At 39.6% G+C, this 22,149-nt stretch overlaps 1 protein-coding gene across 1 annotated transcript in view; it reads left to right on the top strand.

The window, feature by feature from the left end:
- The first annotated feature begins 3,406 nt into the window (after positions 1-3,406).
- LOC139720512 (polycystin-1-like protein 2) overlaps positions 3,407-22,149 on the top strand; it is a 31,379-nt gene continuing 12,636 nt past the window's right edge. The window contains exons 1-12 of the mRNA XM_071631865.1: positions 3,407-3,623; positions 5,580-6,136; positions 8,460-8,687; positions 10,022-10,205; positions 11,296-11,485; positions 13,483-13,736; positions 14,059-14,289; positions 14,955-15,100; positions 15,743-15,946; positions 19,713-19,838; positions 21,090-21,308; positions 21,776-22,042. Of these exons, the coding sequence (XP_071487966.1) occupies positions 3,407-3,623; positions 5,580-6,136; positions 8,460-8,687; positions 10,022-10,205; positions 11,296-11,485; positions 13,483-13,736; positions 14,059-14,289; positions 14,955-15,100; positions 15,743-15,946; positions 19,713-19,838; positions 21,090-21,308; positions 21,776-22,042 (2,823 nt within the window). The remainder of the gene's footprint in view (positions 3,624-5,579; positions 6,137-8,459; positions 8,688-10,021; positions 10,206-11,295; positions 11,486-13,482; positions 13,737-14,058; positions 14,290-14,954; positions 15,101-15,742; positions 15,947-19,712; positions 19,839-21,089; positions 21,309-21,775; positions 22,043-22,149) is intronic.

Here is a 22,149-nt window from a genome sequence, read left to right as displayed (position 1 = left end):
TTTCCTATAAGCACACACAGGACAGAAAACCTAAAGACTAATCACCTTCACAAGTTTCATGTTTTGTCTTTAAGACATGAAGATATGGGCCATAGTTTGGATTGGATTGACTGACTCTGAAGTGGAAGGCTCCGTGGAAAGTTGGGCAGATGGATCACCAGTGACATATACAAATTGGAAAGGTATGACATTCCGCTACTGCAATGAAGAACAAGAGTAATTTCTTTCAAAACAGCAAACAACAGCATACTGTAAAAGTGGAAATTTTCGCGGTGTTGAAATTTTTGCGGTGTTGAAATTTTCGCGCAACCGGAAATTAGCGCGAAAATAAAAGCACGCGAATATTTTTAGCTCCCAATATATTCCAGTAGTTGATGTCTGGATTCCGCGGAATTAAAACACACGAAACTCTTCTTACCCGGTCGAGCACAAAAAATTAGTCGCGCGAAAATATCCACTTTTATAGTACCTACCAATGTCTCAGGGATTACCAGAAGCAATCAAAGTTGCCTCTTGCTAGGCAAGATGTTTTGTTGTGAAAGGTTTGCAGTAGAATGTGTGATGATATTGAAATTACCACTTTGTCATGCTGTCTTGAAGTTTGTCCTTGAAAAGAAATGATCTCTAGGTTCTCTAAAATCTGTAGGTTCTCTTAAGGACTCAACCATCATTCACTTTGAGTGTAGTACTGTCCTATGATGTCATCTTGAAGCTATTCTTTTTTTGGTCTGTTTTCTTTTCAAACAAGAATATCAGCCATGAAAGAATCAGCCATGAAATGAAATCTTGCCAAAATTTCGCGCCAACTGTTTCACTCTTACTCATGTTGGAAATACAGGCACATACAATTATAGGCATTTTCACAACTTGCATTTTCAAAATTAGAGATATAATCATTCAAGACAAATATTGTGCTAGTCTGTTTTTGTCGAGCCCACCGGAGGTGCGGGGAGACTGAGGGATCGCCTGCGGCGTCTGTCCATCCGTTGTCCGTCCCTCCGTCGTCCGTCCCTCCGTCGTCCGTCCCTCCGTCCCTCCGTCTCTCTCCGTCCGTCGTCCATCCGTAATGCTACTAAAACTTGAATAACTCTCTACTGAGGACTTTAATTTCAATCAAACTTAGAGGAAAGAGTGGTTATACAAAGTTACACATTTTACCAAACATCAAAGTCACCTCAAGGTCAAAGGTCACAGGTAGGGGTCAATGAACTTTAGGGTCCAATGTTGAGTTTTTACAGTGCGTTTCGATTATGGCTCATAACTTTTGATGTACACTCTACTGCAACTTACGCAAAGTGGTATTTCCCACAATTGATCCTCAAGTTGTGAGCAATTTACAAAATACAGAAACTTCATGGAAATGACAAGCTTTCTTTGTTTTGTCCCGGCCCCTGCATACTTTTATTCACTAGCTTCAGCTGATGTAAATTCCATATTATCAAATCCCCCAGATTATAAGGATGCAGTCTTGTAGAGCACTAGGCCCCCTACCTGTAGCTTAAAGGAGGAGAAGACAAAAGTACACAAATGTGTATACTGTATCAATCAATCAATTTAATATCGAAACAAAACACATTGAAACTACAAAACAAATCTCATTTTAAAAGATTCTTTACATTAATTGCAAATGTAAATGCCCACAAAGAAATACTCTCTCAATTTTATGAAAGAAAAGCTATGTATCTGTGACAATAAGTATGATTATTATGAAACACATGTTTGCTTCTGATTCTGTTATGACAAAGCAATGTGCCGAATATTTCATGAGGTTTTTATTATCGCAAATTTCTGAAGTCAGGCGCTATTTGCGCAAAGATACATGAAAATAATGACTCTGATCCCAATATGAATGTGACGCACACATATACATTTCTCTGTTCAGTACAGTACTCCACGATTGCAAATTTAACCACTTGCAAAATCGTTGGCAAGTTCTGATAAGATTCGCAAAAATTTAGACTCGCTAAATATATGGCGTATACAGTACATTACAACAGCAAGGGCTCTTAGCACATACTTTAAATATTTCCATGATAAATCGTGTCATTTGTGAAAAAACTTGTAAAACATGAGAACAACATTAAGATATATTACAGTAGTGTATAAACAGAACTCTTCATGAAATGTAGGGTACTATACCTTGAATATTAGGGTGAAATCCAAAGATCTCTATGTCTTCCCAGACCTAATGTAGGCTCCCTGAAAGTAAGGTTAGCACAGTAATGGGAGGGGTATATTGTGTATTAGAAGACTTTTTTGCAGCCCCCTCTATTTCCAACAATTTTGATTTGGTATTACTGTCATAAAATTTGCAATTATGTACTATTATATTTTAATTCACACTATTTTTGTAATTAGTAACATTGCACTGGTTTTGTAGGATTATTTGTATTTAAATGTCTTATTGCAATTGCATTTCTTGTGGGAAATGAAATAAATCAAACAAATGAAATAAAAATATCGATTCTAGTGAGGTTACTGTAAAAGTGGATATTTTTGCGTGACTGATTTTTTGCGCTCAGCCGGATAAAAAGAGTTTCGCGTGTCCTTAATTCTGCGGAATCAAGACGTCAACTACTGGAACATATGGCATGCAAAAATATTCGCATGTTTTTATTTTCGCGGTAGTTTCTCGTTGCACAAAATGCGCGAAAATTTCAACTCCGCAAAATTTACTATAAATGGAGAAACAATTATTGCTATAGAGGCAGAATCATCATTACCACCATTGACAAAGAGAGTGATAGCAGAAGTAAAAGTAGTGAGTGTAAAACTTCATAACAGACTCTTGCTGCTGGGAAGTGAGTGCTGTAAAACATATTTTCGCGGCATGAAATTTTTGCGAATGGGAGCCGGCGGCTTTATTCGCAGCATGAAATTTTCACAGGTTGCCTCTAACATTCAATGCATATAGTGTCGATAAGATATTTAGCGTGCATTTTAATTTTGGGAAACTTGGCTCTCACGAAATTTGCTAGATTAAAATGCATGTGAACATTCCTCGTTTTACGGTATGCTGTTTTATATTCCTTGTTTATCCATGATAAATATTCTATGGAAGATGCTGCCGGACTATCTAAGCTTAACAATGTCAGTATATCGGAAAATGGTATGTACTCTTGTTTTGCAGCCCTTTTTTAGCATTCATATTGATACAATATATTGCATTATACAGTGAGTGTTTTTTAATGGAAATATCAGTGCAGATGTTAAGAATTTGTGTTGTATCTTTTTTTTCCCCTTCAAATCAAATGTTCATTTTAGTAATCGATAGGCAGAATGAGGTACATGACTGTGTTGCGATAAATTCAAAGCAGTGGGCATGGAGGGACTGCTCAGAGCAACGTCGTAGTGTATGCAGGATGGGATCCCAACCCCTTTTATCTGATAGTTATCCTACGACTCGATGGCCACCATCGTCCACCCTGGGTCATGCGACATCTTCTCCCACTGTGCAGCGGCAGCCATTTACCACTCCAAGCCATACCACAGCTACCCCGGCAGTGCAAATGCAGCCAGTTTCCACTCTCAGCCATACAATTTCTACGTCCACTGTGGGGCTTGCTGCTGCCCCATCAACCACGCCCCAAACGCCATCACCACTGAATCCCATGACAATGCTGGTTACTACTGCTAGTAATGTAGTTACGCAGAGTGCGCAGGATGATACGAATTCTGTGGTTTCTGCCAACAATGCTGCCACATCTATTCCTGCATGGACAGTGCAAATATCCTCTCCAAATGTGCCTAACAGCTACATTCTCGTAGACCTCTTCCACTATCCAGATGGTAAGCCTGTATGTGTGTGACTGCTTTTATATGTTACTCTGCATCAGAAAAGCAACAAAAAAGTTGCCAGATACGACTTTTAGGTTGAGGGTACCTTCTAAAAGAGCAGACATTAAGCTTTAAAGTGATGTATAACTCAATTCAGATGGACTCTCCTAACCTATCTTAACATCGGAAAGAAAGCATACACTCTGGAAAAGTGTGTACTGAGTAAAGAGGCTCTGAAGTCTATCTGGGTCTATTTGAGGTCATAAGCTGAAAGTCAGCTGGATGAGTGCAGTGAATGGGACAAAAAAGAGGATGCAAAACTTCATAGCAACAGCAGTGAATGAATTATTTGATTCAGCTGAAATTGATCATGCTCTATTAACACGTTCTGTCCATAATTAATACCAACTTTCAAAGCAGTAGCATTGTATTTTTAAAAGTTATTAGAGTTGAAAGTAAAGAGTGTATAAAGGGTTTTTAAGAAATGAAAAAAGACTCAGACACAACTAACCACGCTATTCTAAAAAAAAAAAAAAAATGTCATAGAAAAACTGCTAAAAACACAATTTCCCATTTGTTGTACTATTCCTAACTTTAGCATAGTGTAGAAGAAGATGTGCTGTTTCAGAAAATAAAAAGCTGAAGATTGAATAGGTTGGCCCATTTCACCTATGTTGAGTCCTCGCACAAAATCAGGGCATGCGACTTTTTGTTGGTTTTGTGATGCTCGATCACATATTTGAGTTGCAATCATTTTTGTCTGCTGAGTCTGCTGAGCGTTAAATACAAACCGAAGTGGTACCAGAGGCATTGTTTCCACATAGGAATTGTCTCTCCCGCCTGAATTCAAACGGTCTGTCCATCTGCCCTGGATCTCATCATTTTGTACAAACAAAATACTTACAGGCGTTCTGTATTTTATGCAAATATGCTGACTGGCTTTTAGGCAAAATCCTGTGTGATAAAAGTTCAAGAAACTAAAGATAGTTGATGTTATCTAAAAGTGGCATCAACATATAGCATGCACTTAAAGAATCATGAAAACCTTTTTTTTTTCTTTTTTTTCAGAAGACAACCAGAACAGTTGAAAACTTTGTTTTTGTTATGTGTATTAATTTCAGTTAAAAACTTTGTCCTTGTAATGTGTTTTATGTCAACTGAACCTCACGATTTTGATATGGGCAAGGGCCCCTTTTAAGCATCTCTGTACAAATTGTATGCATGTGTGTTGGTGTCACAACAAATTACAACACAATACAGTGGCGGATCCAGGGAGGACCGCAACAGGCGCACGCCCCCCCCCCCCCCCCTTATTTTTTGTTGAAACAAAAGAAATAAAAAGAAAAAAATGGGGGAGGGGTGCTTGCGCCCCCCCTTTTATTTTGTAAACGCACCCCCTCTTTACGGAATTCCTGGATCTGCCCCTGCAATATGCCAACATGGAGTAACGTTATAGGAGGGTAAAACCGAAAATTGTTGAGCTCATTATGAATACATCCTGACTTTGGTTAAAGAAAAATGTGCAGTCCCCTCAGCAGGGAAAGCTGCATTTCTCTGAAATCTTGTTTTTGAGCTTCTTAAAAAACCCCAAAACTCTCCCACTGAACAAATGCTCTGAAGAAGAAATAAACTCGCATCTCTGTTTTTAAGAGATGTTGGGGTTTTTTTTTGTTATAACATCTGACATTTTTACGGAAATGTGTTCCCATATATCATCACTTCCACTCCTCCTCAGTGTCAGTGGCCTGTTTGAATAAGTTTTGTCAAATCAGTTGATTTTTTGTTTCATCTCCTCTATTTAGATTACACACCAGCCTCATCCTTCAGTGTGAATGAAACCATCATTGCTGTCGCTGCAGTAGTCGGCCCATTCCAGCCGGAATCACCTGTAGCTTGGTCGATTACAGATCATTTCACTGAGCAAGAAATCCCCTTCGAGCAACACTCTCCACAGAGTGTTCTCATCACGTTTAGCTGGCCCTCTGTCTTTACTCTCTATGCATCTGCACATGGAAATGAATCTAATCTTGCCACGTATATGAATGCTACAGTCCTGCCATCAGCACGCATTCAGTGCTCAAGGAGGATGTATACAGGGGAGGAAGTGTGGTGCGCTTTGCTGTGCCATGGTATGCTGCCACGACATTCGCGTTTTGTCATCACTTTCGATGATAGCGACGACCAGGGGACCGCTGCTCAGCCGGCGGATTGGTCGCTTGATGATTTGCCAGAGGACCTTGAGGGCAGTGTAGCATCATTTCGAGGCTTTCTTGCAAGCTTTGCCAGTTACACGTACAGTGACATTGGATCATACAATGTCTCCGCAGAGATCTTCAACACATTAGCCGCTCAGGTCCAGGTAAAATTTACCAAAGTTGCAAGAATTTAAGAATTTATGCTTTTCAGTATGTTCCTTCTTCTTGCTATGCCATTTTAGTAATTTTGCAACAAAATCCTTACATATCATACCATAGTGAAATAAATTTCTGGAAAAAAATATTTGTAACATTAAACTGAGATTCCAAATACTGTAACTTTTGATCATATATCTTCATAGAAATATACCTCCCTCTTAAATCTGTTACAAATATGTTCTGTAAATGTGTTGTATATAATTTTCCCTGTTTGTTCAATGGAAATGGAAATAAAATTGAAATTGAAATTAAAATTGAAATTGAAATTGAAAATCTAAAGTGCTGAGTACTTTGAAAAGAGGCACTTGTCAGAAAACGACACAATAAACTGCAAAATATCCTGCTTGTAGGAGAGTGTATCAAGTGCTGCACGTAAATGGTCAGATATACACACTGAGCATATGGAGAATACTATCCTCACCAACATGTGCAATATTGTGCAATGATCTGCAAGCATGAGAATATCATGCTTATGCTATTTCCTGTGAAATATTAGGTGAAAGTAGAGTGGCATGTCCAAGAAAGCGTTAAAATTCATTTTTTAATGTAAGAAGTCTTCTCAACAAATGTTCTCTAATCATGATGTTATTTACTGACCATCTCTTGCTTGGGGTAGATAATCATAGTGGGCAATGATCCTTGATGCCAACATCTCGCAAAATTGGTTTAAATATCTTGAAGTGCTGTATTGAAAGTTTTGCCTCGGCAAATAACAATTCATCAGATATTGTAATATATATTTTTTATGTAACCTTGTTGTTAGCTTCGTCTTTGGAAAATGATGTCAACTATTAAATTTAATACACTCACATCACAAGGATAGAATATAAAGTAAATGTTGCTGCCTCACAAACATCTATATGTCTACATAGTCATTCAACAGTGTGACTGTATTGCTCCAAGTGCTATTCTGTTAGACATGCCAGTCAGTTTTTTTACCTCCACCGAGGGAGGAGGTTATGTTTTCATCGTCGTTTGTTTGTTTGGTTGGTTGTTTGTCTGTGTGCAAAATAACTCAAAAAGTTATGAACGGATTTAAGGTTTGAAATAATACAAGGAACAGATGATTTGATTTTGGTACTGACCGTGGGGGATTTTTATGGATTTTAGGAGGGATTTTGATAAATTTTGATTCTGTTTGCTTTATATGATAGCACTACATGGGAGCTTTGACACTTCTACACAGAATTTCAGTTGTGACCTTTGACCTTGACCTTTGACCTATATTGTACATTTTGCTTCAAAATGCTACTCCTTCGCCATTTCTAACCCGATTTTGATTCTGTTTGCTTTACATGATAGCACTACATGGGATCTTTGAAATTTCTACACAGAATTTCAGTTGTGACCTTTGACCTTGACCTTTGACCTATATTGTACATTTTGCTTCAAAATGCTACTCCTTCGCCATTTCTAACCCGATTTTGATTCCGTTTGCTTTATGTGATGGCACTAGGTGAGGGCTTCAAAACTTCTACACAGAATTTTGACCTTTGACTTCTTTGACCTTTGACCTTGATTTTTGACCTATATTGTACATTGGCTAGAAAATGCTACTCCTTCGCCATTTCTAACCCGATTTCGATTCTGTTTGCTTTATGTTATGGCACTAGGTGAGGGCTTCAAAAATTCTACACAGAATTTTGACCTTTGACTTCTTTGACCTTTGACCTTGATTTTTGACCTATATTGTACATTTTGCTACAAAATGCTACTCCTTCGCCATTTGTAACCCGATTTCAACTCCGTTTGCTTTAAGTGATGGCACTAGGTGAGGGCTTCAAAACTTCTACACAGAATTTTGACCTTTGACTTCTTTGACCTCTGACCTTGATTTTTGACCTGTATTGTACATTTTGCTACCAAATGCTACTCCTTTGCCATTTCTAACCCGATTTCGATTCCGTTTTGCTTTATGTGATGGCACTAGGTGAGGGCTTCAAAACTTCTACACAGAATTTTGACCTTTGACTTCTTTGACCTTTGACCTTGATTTTTTACCTATATTGTACATTGGCTAGAAAATGCTACTCCGCCATTTGTAACCCGATTTCGATTCCGTTTGCTTTATGTGATGGCACTAGGTGAGGGCTTCAAAACTTCTACACAGAATTTTGACCTTTGACTTCTTTGACCTTTGACCTTGATTTTTTACCTATATTGTACATTTTGCTACTAAATGCTACTTCCGGCGGGGACATATATTACGCACCGCGTAATTTCTACTTTTCCTTGTTACTCCTGTTTTGCTGTACCTGTATATATTAGGTGGAAGTGACCAAAAGGCCTAGCTGCATCACCTCACTGGCAATCATAGGAGGGTCAGATAATGCCACTCAGCCACAGCCCTACCTACGATGTTCAGACATCCACGTCTCTGCCAGGGTCAACATTGACGATGACTGCGCAGCATATCTAACCACCTCATTCGAATGGAGGATTTTAACATCTTCAGTAGATGGTGAAGTAGTGGCAGCTTTTGAGCTGGTGACTCACGTAAGCTGCACAGTAACTGGCATTTTCCACATATTCAATCATTTTGTAAATATGTGTGTGTGTGTGTGTGTGTATGTGTGTGTGTGTGTGTGTGTGTGTGTGTGTGGGGGGGGGGGGGTAATTAGCAATGGGCTTTCTATTAGTGGCTCCATAACATTTGCTCCGGCAACAATTGCTCTCTAATGAAATAGATCTGCATGCTAAGCCAAACATAAAACATAACCCCGACCATAATCCTAATCCTCACATCAAACTAAGCCTAAAACCCTATCACAACCCTAACCATAAGTCCTTGGAGAAAAGAACACTGGAGCAGTTGTCACATTAGAAAATGTGTCGCCTCTGTGTTCATCCATATGAAAAAGGGAAAAGGAAAAATACTTTAGTAGATCAAGAGAAGACAAGGAGACAGTTGTTCAGTGCCTCTGCATGGTAGCTCTGTAGAACATTGAAACTTGCATGTCTGTGTGGACAAACTGCATATGTGGGTGCACACACACACACACACAAATAAATCCTCATGCAGTCACAATACTCCTACTTAATTGCTTCCGTGGAACTCAACATCCAAACAAAATGTTGTGGCTTAGCTGTGAATTACATAAAAAGTAGAGCCCATTAAAAAAACCCATTAGATTGTTTAATTCATGATTCATAACAATAGCCTTGAAACAAAATTTTGTCTATGAAACATAAAGCTTTATTCCATAAGTTAAAGGACAAGTCCACCTTCATATACATAAGGATTGAGAGAATGCAGCAATATCAGTAGAACACATCAGTGAAAGTTTGAGGAAAATTGGACAATCCGTTCATAAGTTACGAATATTTTAAGTATCTGCGCAGTCACTGCTGGAAGAGAAGACTACTACAGTGTATGATGTCACATGCGTACAACTTTATAAGGAAAATAAAAAGAGAATTTCACAAATCTTTACTTTTTGAATAAAGTGCACAGTTCTTCGACTTGCTACTGACATATGTTTAGGGTAATATTATTCCCCCTGCCTTCTGAAAGAGAGAAGTCAAGTGTTCTTTTGTTATGGGAGAAAAATGGAAATATGTTGAATTTTCTTTATTCTTTCTTTATATCGTTGTACTCATGTGACATCACAAGCTATAGTAGTCTTTTCATCCAGCCGTGAGTGAGCAGAAACTTCAAAAATTCATAACTTTTTAACGGATTGTCCGATTTTGCTCAAACTCTCACTGATGTGTTCTACTAATATTGCTGCATTCACTCAACCCACATGTCTATGAAGGTGAACTTGTCCTTTAATGTAGTCTTAAAAGTGTTTACTCTGTAGACCCTCTGCCAACATTTTTTTTGACAGTCATCCCAAGTGATCATACCTAGCCACACCCTGGACATCAGTTCACATGACCTGAAGCTGCAAGTTCTGTCTGTGGACAAGCGGTCAGGGGAAGTGGTGGGTGACCGGAGAACCACAAGCTGGTTGAGAATCGAGCCTTGCGACCTTGTGGCAGTCATCAAAGGGGGAGTGTCTCGGTCCCACAGTAAGTGTGGTGGTCATCTTATATCTGGGGGCGTTTCATCAACGAGTTCGTCGGAGGTTTTCACCGACGAATTTGCTATCAGCCAATCAGATGCAAGGATTTCAGTAGCTTTTAACAGTTGTCAGTGTAAATCACTGACGAAAAGTTACATGAAACGCCCCCAGGTGTCTCAAAGGAACCCCCTCAAGGCAGTGTTTCATGAAACACATGTCAGTCACTAGCAACTGTTTTAAACTACTGAAATCCTTTGCATCTGACTAGCTGAGAAAAAATTTTTCAGTGAAAAAAATCACTGACAAAACCCTTGATAAAAAAAAAAGTGCCCTCCTAGAAATTCTTTGTCCCTTATGAATCCCCAGAAAATCAAATGAACACATGAAACATTTTAATAGGTACAGAAAATGGTATTGAGTAGCTGAAAACTTCACTTGTATAGAATTGCAATCTATGGTACCTCCACAGAAGCAGCTGTTCTGATCCCAAGACTGCAACCTCTCATACCCATGTTTTACTGTTTAGCCAAATTTTGATATGTGATGCACAAGTGTCCCACCATGTTTGTGTGTGTTTACTTGTGTGTGTCTTTACTGTAAGGTGTCACTTCGGACCTGGTGGTGGATGGGACCTCATCCCACGACCCAAACAAAGCACAGGGCTCACATGGATCCTTGGCTTTTTCTTGGTACTGCTTACTGGCTGATAGTGACTCAACATATGAATCCCTTGAAGAAGCTTTATCAAATTTTGGTAAGTATTCGTAGATGACAACTTAGTATGTCATTCTGTTAAAGGTTCATTGGGGTTTTTTTTATTCAAAACATGTGCATTAGAAATTCTTCCAATAACAAGGATCTACTTCATCATTTTATAAAACAAGTAACACATCATTTCGTTCAAGCGTTAGTGTAATTACCCACACTTGGTACCTTCAAAACAGTCCAAAAACAACCTAAGCTATTGCCTTGGGCATGTCTTGAACTGTTCCAAAGGTGCCATGTGTGAACCATTCTTACTAATGTCCTCACTGCTGCCTCACTGATGTGTATTATTGGAGTAATATTTACAATTTATGTCTTTTGTGTAATGGCAGATCCATGCTTTTCAGAAGAGGGTGCTGAGCTGAAATCCAATGCATCCAAGCAGGTGATAAATGCTGAGAAATTGTTAGCTGACACCAGGATGGATTTCTGGCTGGTGATAGCAGTGGAGCAAGGAGTCAGCCGCACAGTACAACAGAGAATAGCAGTAACTGCTGGATATTCCCCAGATATTCTTATCAGGTATGAACCGTAAAAGTATGTAAGACTCAACATTCAAATTTCAGAACAGTGCTGCCGAGCTGTGTGCTCCAATAAGTTTGATATCTCTGTCTCTGTCACTCTATGGAACCAATCCAACCAGGGGCCTGTTTCATACAGATTGATCGTAGGGTTGATTTTACGATTGATGTGATTCAGAAAAGTTACGCTCGCACTGCTATCAAATCTGTTCTTTGAATCAAGCGTAACTATCCTTATAAAACAGACTTATGATCATAATTCAGGGATGCCAGTTTTCCGGCAATAGCCGGAATTCCGGCTTTTTCATATTTCGGTGTCCAATTTCCGGCTTCGTAATATTATTTTCGTCTGTGTGGGAAAGCCGGAAAACACGAGAAAGAAACAAAGAAAGAAAGAAAGAAAAACGAAAAAATATGATCATCTAAACTTACGGGACATTCACTTTCACGATTTCCGTAGTATGTTTCGTATATACTTGGGCATGAGAATATCACAAAACGACTGTCATGCAAAACTAGCGCGATGTTGCTGCTGCTGGCTGGGCCATGGGACATGCAACACGTGCGATGATAGCGATCGAACAGTGTGGTGTTTCTATGCGATGTACTATGTGCGGTCGCGGTGCATGCATCATACTGCGCTCTCGCTGTAGCTACAGCGCTGAGACGGTGTGGCATGTGGTGAGTCGATTGAGTCAGCTGAACGAAGCAAAACTTCGGATTTTACGGCACTAGGACTTCTTTATTTTTGCTACAAATCCCTTTTTTCCCTAGAATACGACCACATTATTGTCTGGAAAGCGTTATACCAGCACGTATGATCGCGATCGAACAACGTGTGGTGTTTCTAGGCGATGTACTATACTGCGGTGCATGGATCATGCTGCGCTCTCGCTATAGCTACAGCGCTGAGAGAGTATAGTGAGTCGATCGAGTCAGCTGAACGAAGCAAAACTACGGAGTTTAGGGGTTAGGACTTCTTTATTTTTGCTACAAATTCATATCTCTGGATTAGATTTGAGGGGAGAAGAGCCCTCAGAAATGCTCAGATTGCACCAGAGAGCATCTAAGAACCCCAGAGCTTCCAGGGCCCTTGAGCGGGCCCTGGACCCCGGCCGAAGGGACTTCGCGCTTTGCGCTCGTAATGTGCGCTTCGCGCACATCAGTTTCGTTCACAAAAAAATTTCCGGCCCAAGAGCAATTTGCCACTGGCATCCCTGATAATTGATCTTACACTCAATTTGCTGAGAATTGAGCGTCTGTGCATGAGCAGATTTCCCCCCTTCCCCCCCCCCCCCCAAAAAAAAAAAAAAGATCATGAGGATTGATTACATTCAGTACAGGAAAACATGTGGTTATAGACATGACATTATGCCTTTGTGTTGAGTGGCCAAAGTCTTCACTATTGTGGTTATTTGCACTTTAAAGGTATTAGCCCACATTTGTGAACCTGCAGCAATTGGTCTCATAGTTAGCATGGAGTTTGGGTATGATTGCAGTAACACCTGTGCAAAATTTCGTTCCAATTAGTCCAATACTTTCATAAAAATAAATAAAAATGCACCGTATTCATGCGTATAACGCTCGCTAGCTCCGGTCCACATACGTACTATACATGCATGCGATACATGTTTAAGTTACATGTACGTAGCTAGCCCGCGCTCGTAATTTGATTTTGGGTCGGGTTGACCCGGTTTGAAAATTGATTTTAAAACGATGATTTTCTCTCTTTTATCGAATGGTATAGACAAAGAGCAACAGGTGAGGTATGTTACTGTTATAACTTGTACTTGAAGTCATATTGGACCTGTTTTATGCAGTTTTGATTTTCGTGGGTTTGCAAATGTGGGCTAGTACCTTTAAGTTTTACCTACTATGAGAGGAATCGTGCTGCATAATCGGACATAAAGTTGTTTCAAATATTTACTGTGACCAAAGTAGGTAACAATGCTCATGGACAAGAACCCATAATATACTGCACTCTCTTTGTCCTTCCAGCTGCCTGAGCAACTGTGACAGCTACCTAGATGTGGCTGAGCGGCTCGTTCTGCTGGCAACGTGCACCAGTTGTGAAGAGGACCAATTAGACGTCTCCTTCACTTGGCACCACGTGGCTAGTCATTCCAGTATTGGTGTGGATTTTGATTTTGCCAGCCAAACACTTACCGGACTCCATAGCAACCACTTGGTTGTCAAACCCTTCACCTTTGCATCAGTGGACAAAGCTGGCAGTGTCGTGTTTCGTGTGGAAGGTACGGCATGATTTATAGATTGAGCTGTGCATTAATGAAGTAGCATGGTGCTTGCATATTTCACACCTATTTTATATAATATGCCTGGCACACACTAAACACATTCGAGTTTTGAACATAGAACAACATTTAAAAAAGAAATGAGAGATAGTTCAGACATTAAACTGTTTATTTTTCTTACTGTGTTCATACAAGTCACATAATTTGCCATTTTCTTAGATATAACAATAAAGTTTACAATGTGGATGACACAAATGCTATCATGACAACACATATCAAGTACCATCACCATTAATTATTGTTCCACCATTTCTTCTCATAGGTTCGGTGGGAAATTTCAGCACTCCAGGTTTCACAGAGTACAGCGTCCACTTCAATGCCCCACCATCCCCTGGGGATTGCCGTGTGGAGCCCAGGGAGGGGCATTCCATACAGACACCCTTCACCATCGCTTGTCAGGACTTTGTGGATTCCGACCAGCCCCTTTCTTATGAGATGCACGTCTTCACCAATTTTGATGTCACTGGGGGCAGATTTATCAGTGATAGTCAAGGTGGGTGGGTGATGAAATGCTTCACAGTAATTGCTTATCTAAAATGGTTAGAATTTGCAGTGTGCCTCTCATGTTGCTCATGACTTTTCTCATGGAGGAGGAAAAATCCAAAGGATAAAGAAATTCAAAGTCATCTAAATGTGCTTTACACTTAAAAACTGTACTCTAAACTAACAAAGTTTCCTCAGTGGCTGGTGCTTTACACTTGAACACCGCACTCTAAACGAAAAAAGTTTCCCTAGTGACTGAAACTTATGTGATGTCTGTAAGTCATGTTCAGAACCTTGTCAGTTGACCTCAGGAGAAAATTTGAATAGAATGTATTTCTTGAATGTCAGTATTCACCTTAAAAGTCTTGAATGCAAAGGAAACTTTTGGACAATGGGTGAATGTGGCAAATTTATCTTTTCAGAGTAGATTCTTCTGGAAAAAGATAACATTTTGTGCATGGGTGAAAAATGTCACACTTGCTTTCGTTACTTAGTTATGTTAACTCCTCCACAGATACCAGAATTGTTATGTAAACAGATGTTTTTGTTTGCTGCAATGAATGTCATTCTCCATTCAAGATTTTGCGAGACCTTATGTCATCTGACTACAAAATTCATCTGCCTCACGAAATCATCATGTCTTCATCTTTCTCTTTGCCTTTTTTGTTTAATCAGGATTTCAACTCTATGCAGGTTATGAGACAAGACAAGAAGATCTTTCCATGCCAGTAGGAGAAATGGAAAAAGACTTTGTGGTGTTAATCAAAGTGATTGTAATGGATGCATTCAAAGCCATGACAACTGTCTACCTGAATGCTACAGTAAGCACACTCTCCTTATTACTGTCAATAAGAAAAACAAAAAACAGTGCATGTGAAATAATTGTTGGGAAGTTGACTCTTCAAACCCACGTTCTTTATGGTCTTTCAAATTATTTACAAATGAGAAGTAAAATATGGTTCACTTTTTCCAATTTTTTGTTTGGTGTAAAGTGCCTTGAGCACTTAATCAGAATGGAAAATGGTGCTATAAAAATTATATGTTTTATTATCAGTAGTAGTGTTATAACAAACAGACTTTCAAGAATGTTGTACCAGTGCTAGTGCAGCATACATTTACATGCATTTATTATCAAGGAAAATGGCCACAGCTTTGGTAGTGAAGTAAAGAAGTTTTGCCCGTGCAAGTTGTCACCTCAGAAAATCTGGATAATTTGAGATGATTGAGACACTGTTATGCTTGCAAATTTGAACTCTGTTGGTATAAAGGAACCATGGACTCGAGAATAGGGGCATAGCCCCTAACTTTTATGGACTACTGTTGTAATAGAGTTGTTTTGATGCATTGCCCCTTGATACCCAGCCATGAGGATGTCCCCTCCTCCAACACTAACAATTCAAACTTTGTGGTTCTCCCTTCTGATCATCTTAATTGCATTGAGTGTTTCTGCAATTTCTGTGTAGGTCTATCCCCCAGCGACACAAGGTTTGGGTGACAACGGCACAGAACTAGTGAACATATCTTCTGCAGTAGACCTGAAGGTGAATGCACTTTTGGCTGAAGGGAACACAGGGCAGGCAACCCAGCTGATCAGTGCTTTAGGGTCAGTCCTCAACTCATTGGGAGAAACTGATCAGGATGGTGAGATGACCACACAACGGAGAGAGGTACTGTAAAACTTATTACTGTCCACTCCTGATTTTTATGCCTTTTTATGCCAATGAAGTGGCCGGAGGCATTATGTTTTCGGGTCGTCCGTCCGTCCGTCCGTACGTCCGTCCCGTTTTGTTTTTGTCGATATCTCAAGAACCGTGTGGTGGTTTTACATCAAACTTGGTATGAGGGTATATCCTGGGGGGATCATACTTCAGAGACTCCAACCTCAAGCACCTTCTGATCTGGAGATTCTCCCGCCTGAAACCCTTAGCAAACGGGAGACTCCGACTTGATGTGTGCGAAGCGCGAAATTCCCAGGTTTCTAGATGCTCTCTGGTGCTATCTAAGGCTTATTTTTTCAACATAAGATAGAAATAAGTAAGAAATCCTTTCTAACAGGAGACAAAGAGCCAGGGCAGGAGAAATTAAATCTCAAACGGGAGAACGGGAGATTTTGCAAATATGGGTTTTCGGCGGGAGATCTCTCGTCGAAAACGGGGGAGTTGGAGTCTCTGATACTTTGTTTGGACTTTAGGGTCACGGGGTCAACGGTCAAAGGTCACAGGTTATTTTGTGAAAAAAAAGGTTGAAAATTCATGTTTTTCTCCATATCTCGCAAATGGTTCAAGGTATCTTCATGGAACTTAGTATATATGCTTGTTCCAATGGGCAGTGATTATCTAGGGAAGTTGGGGGTCATGGTTCAAAGGTCAGGGGGGTCAAAGGTCAAGGTCAACTCCTCAAAATATCACTACTTTCCTTATATTTATGCAATGCCTGAAGGTTTTTTTTTTTTTTAAAACTTGATGTATACATGTATTACCCAATATATATTCTTTGGGAAGTTTCTTGCCAAAAGGTCAAAGGTCAAGCACTTTTTCTTCCATATCTCAAAAGTAACTCAAGGTGTCATCATGAAACTTACATATTTATGCATGTTCAACCTAACAGTGATTCTCTTTGGAACTGTGAGGTCAAAGGTCAAAGGCCAGGTTTAGATAGTGCTATTTTCCCATTTGATACTGAAATTATACTTTTTCTCAATACCTTGAATTACTCAATGCATAAACTTATAAAAGGGTCAAAAGTCAAGTAAAAATCATCAGTTCCCCAAATACCTGCACTTCCATTTTAATCATTCATCCAATTGAACCTAGTTCTAGGAAAGTGAACATTCAGCACATTTGTGTCAAACCTGTCATTTTAATATTTACCAATTGTGTGAAACTGTCATCACACATTGTCAAGACATTGTACTATAGACCTATTAGGAGAACCATGCATTATGGCGGAGGCATATCAGTCGCCGTAGCGATATATCTAGTTTCTTTTCTTTTAATGCCTCGGCCGTGTAGGGTGCTTCTCTTCAAATGTTATTTGTATCTTCCAGCAAGCCAGAGTGACCTCTTGTTCATAAGAATGTTTCAGTTGTAATGTGTTTTTAGTTTGTTCTACATATATGTCATAGGCTGGGCATGTGGGTTTTCTCTGAAATAAAGGATGCATATCTCTTAATCTGGATGGATGCATGCTCCTTTGCTTCGTTCCATAAAGGACTTTTATTAACCTTTTTATGCCTCCGCCACGAAGTGGTGCCGGAGGCATTATGTTTTCGGGTTGTCCGTCCGTCCGTCCGTCCTTCCGTCCGTCCGTCCGTCCGTCTTTCCGTCCGTCCGTCCTTCCGTCCGTAATGAATTTTGTGGACAGCGTAACTAAAAAACGTTTTGAGTTATCCTAATGAAACTTGGCATGTATGTGTATTAGGGGGTGAAGTTGTGCCTATCAATTTTTGGGTGCACATGCTCAAGGTCAAAGGTCAAAAGGTCAAGGTCAAATACGTAAAATTTCACTATTTCCACCATAACTATGCAATGCTTGAAGATATTTTCTTGAACCTTAGTGTATACATGTATTACCCAATTAAGATTCTCTGGTGAAAGTTTGGGGTCATGAGGTCAAAGGTCAAAGGTCAAAAGGTCAAGTAAAAATATTAAAACTTCACTTTTTTCTCCATATCTTGGAAATTGTTCAAGGTATTTTCATGGAACATAGTATATATACATGTACTGACTGGCAGTGATTATCTAGAGAATTTAGGGTTCATGGGTCAAAGGTCAGGGGTCAAAGGTCAAGGGCAACACTTCGAAATTTTACTATTTCCCTCATATTTATGCAATGCCAGCAGGATTATTATTATTTTTTTTTTACACTTTGGTGTATGCATGTATAACCTATTACTAGAGATTCTCTGGAAACTTTCTTTTTATACCCCCGCCAAACGAAGTTTGAAGGGGGTATATAGGAATCAGCGGACGGTCGGGCGGTCGGGCGGTCGGGCGGTCGGTCGGGCGGTCGGGCCGTTGCAAATCTTGCGTCGCGAACTACTTCCTCAGTTTTCAACCGATTCCCATAAAACTTGGCACAGATGTGTGCCTTGGGTTGTAGATGTGCAAGACGTATTTTTTGACAGTACCCAAAAGTACGTTGCCATGGTAACGGCATATTATGGGCAAAAATGGGTACAAATCTTGCGTCGCGAACTCCTCCCACAGTTTTTGATCAATTTTTATGAAATTAGGTACAGATGTTCATCTGAATATGTTAATGTGCAAGACACATATTTCCGCAGTGGCAAAAAGTGCGTTGCCATGGTAACGGCATGTTATTGGTAAAATATAGGGCAAAATGCTTCATGGCAAAACTGCTTCATCAGTGTTCTTCCAATTCTCATGGAATTCATATTGAATGTTTGTCTTAGGATATAGGTCAGCATGACACATTTCTTGACAGTGACAAAAAGTATGTTGCCATGGTAACAGCTCACATATTATGAGCCAAAATGATGGAAAATTTTGTGTTGCAAACTACTTCCTCAGTTTTTGCCCAATTTCCATGAAATTTGGTACAGATGTGTGCCTTTGGTTGTAGATGTGCAAGACGCATTTTTCGACAGTACCCGAAAGTACGTTGCCATGGTAACGGCATATTAATGGCAGAAGATCAAGGAAAGATCTTGCGGATTTAACTACTTCCTCAGTTTTTTGACCAAAGCTTATGAAATGTTGTTTGGCGGGGGTATAACCAGTCGCTGTAGCGACATTTCTAGTTTCTTCTTCTTTTTTTTGCCTCAAAGGTCAAAAGGTCAAAGATCAAGGTAAAGTGCTGAACTAACTTTTTCCTGCATATCTTAGAAGTGGCTCAAGTTATCTTGAAACTTACTACATATTTATGCATGTTGTGCCTGACAGTGATTATCCTATGAATTTTAGTGTCAAAGGCCAGATGAAAATGGTAACAACGAACTTTTCAATACAGAAATTGCACTTTTTCTCCATACCTTGAAAATTACTCAATGCATCATAAACGTATGAATGGGTCAAAGTCAAGTTAAGTCCTTAAATCCCCAAATACATGCTCCAATTAAACCTACAAATGTAGATCAAGGAAGGTGAATATTCAACATATTTGTGACAAACTTGTCATTTTAATATTTTGCCAATTTTGTGACAATGTAATCACACATTGTCTACATGTACTATAGACCTATTAGGAGAATCATGCATTATGGCGGAGGCATACCAGTCGCCTTAGCGACATTTCTAGTTTAACTTTGATGCACAATCATTTCATTAAGTGGCATTATTCAACCAGTTTTTTAAGTATCCTGAACTGCCTGCTGTTATGATGATATTCATGACTGTTCTGTGACAGCTTTGTACCCTTTTCCACTTGTATTCTGACCACTGATGTGCCAAATTTGTCATTCTCCAATGATAGATTCGTGAGGCCTTAATCGACAACATTGCAGAGATACCAGTAGAGTCTATGTCCTCCCTGAAGCAGAGCTCTGCTGCCTTGGCAATCGTCACCAGTAAGGAGACAGAAATAACCACTGATGTGCAGGTATGTGTCACATAAATGACATGAGCATCCATGTACGACACTGGAAGAAGAATTAAAATTTGGGGTGATTGGTTGTGCATGCTTCATCGAATAAGATGTATTGTCGTTCAAATTTTGCTGACTGTCAACATGCTACCAGCAACAGTTTAATTTTATGTTAGTAGAATATGGATAAAAACATCTAGAAAATATTTGGCTGTCTTACTGTGCAGTGCTGCTTTCACGTTAGATTTCACAATATTTCACATTCATGCATATTTTACATGTACTGACATGGAATCTGCAGTTCTTTGTGCTTATGACTTAACATGGACCCATTTCACATTTTGAAGTGCAATCCTGGTGATTTACTTGATTTACACATTCTCATTTTAGCTCTTGCACTAAAATTATCTTGTCCCTTATAGCACAATAGGCATGGCTCGACACTAACTTTTTTGTTTGGTGGCCCGATGGGGCCACCAAAATCCTAAATTTCAAATTTTTGGTGGCCCGAGAGAAAAATTTGTTGTCCCCCCAAAACAATAAAAAACACTAAAAGTCTTTTTTTTTTAATGAGTCGAATATTTAAGTTTATGATAGTAAGAATTAGAAGTTGGACATATCTACTCATAAATAAACTTCAACAAACTTGCAACACTCACTCTCAGGCACTCATTCAGTCCTTTTCATCCATCCTTTAAACAAATTTAACCGCTAATTTCCGGCGCGAAAAGTTACGAATTTATTGACATACTTTTCAAAAAATTTTGGTGGCCCGAGGCGGGCCACCAAATTTGCCCTTTTTGGGAATTTGGTGGCCCGACTTTCATTTTTGGTGGCCCTGGGCCACCGGGCCACCATTAGTGTCGAGCCCTGCAATAGGTTACAAAACTTAAGTAGTGACCATAATTTTCTGGGACTTTTGGAGATGAAATAAACAACCCAAAGTGTTGTGTACTATGTTTATACACATTAGGCAAGGACTGCGGAATTATGTTGCCATGAAATGATGCAGCTATATCTAGTGTAGTCCCTTATGACAGAACAGAAGTTTATGCGCTTTAAAGTATTGCTTTGTATTTTAGTAACTTAAAAAGATATTTGGTAAAATCTGATTATTTGGGATAAAAGCAGAAACACACTTGTACAGAAACAGGAACAGAAAATATTTATTTATTTCTAATGTTATAAGCCAAATTGAGAGAAATATGAGAATTCATGCACAGACAGTTTGATGAAAGCTTGTCATATAAATACTTCTGTACACAGGTCAAGGCCACACTGGCACTGTCTGAGATGTCGTCCTTTCTGAAGACCCAATCACAGTCCGACAGCGAGGGTCAGGGGACCATAGAGTCCACTGGTACTGTGCTGGTTCAGGGTCTGTCCAATGTATTCAGTGCAGCAGAAGTGACCGAGAAACTTGCAGTGAATGGGTCTGATCCTGAGGCTGACAACGAGGACTCTCAGAGCAAAACAACAAGTCAGGTATTGGTCAAAATATTTTCTCATGCCGTCTTGAACTGCATTGTATTTGTACCATACACCCACATGTTTCTGGTAGGTGTGAGTAACATGCTCCAACCATATACTTTATCCTTTATTCTTACTGTGTACTACCACATGCACTTCTTAGCATACTTGAAAGAAAATTGGTCTTTCCTGAAATGAGCATTTTGATCAGATGTAAAATTGCAGATATAAGCTGTGATGTAAAGGTTTTCAATGAAAAAAATCTTTGTAAAAAAGTAGTTGGATTCCTGCGTTCTCACTCAAAAAAAAAAAAAAAGAGAGAGAGAGAGAGAGAGACTAAAACAACATTATAATGTGAAGATTTCATTGGGAAAGACAAGCAAGCAACAACCATATTCAATGATTCTGTATCTTTCATGAAAAGCATACTTTGGGATTTTTTTTGTTCTTTTTGTATTTTTCTGCACATCTGTCCGATCCAGGCTCGTAACTTCACCAAAGGGGCTTTGTCGGCCATCTCTGACATCCAGGATGTAGTTGTTGCCGGCAAGGTGCCACAGGAGGAGGCCACCATCATCACCTCCCAGTCACTCAGCCTTGCCGTTGCCAGGGTCAGCAAGGATCAGCTGACCACCGCGTCGCTGGCCGAGTCCGGCCCCGGAGGTTGGGGTGGGGTCAGCATGCCCAGGGATGGCAGTGACCTCGACGGCATTCTGGGTGGTGTGAATGAGGCAGCAGTCGACCTCCAGGTATATGCTCTGTCTATAGTTGGTGCACAATTACTTCTTTTTCTTTTTACCCATTTCTTGGAAAAATAATGTTCAATGTGCAATATGTCAGCAACATTATATGGAAT

Source organism: Diadema antillarum, unplaced genomic scaffold, assembly GCF_040938485.1.
Source record: "Diadema antillarum isolate AM-2024a unplaced genomic scaffold, OU_Dant_1.0 scf00000128, whole genome shotgun sequence".
Lineage (NCBI taxonomy): Eukaryota > Metazoa > Echinodermata > Echinoidea > Diadematoida > Diadematidae > Diadema > Diadema antillarum.
Note: the sequence above shows the minus strand (reverse complement) of the source record. Positions and strands in the feature narration are given on the sequence as shown.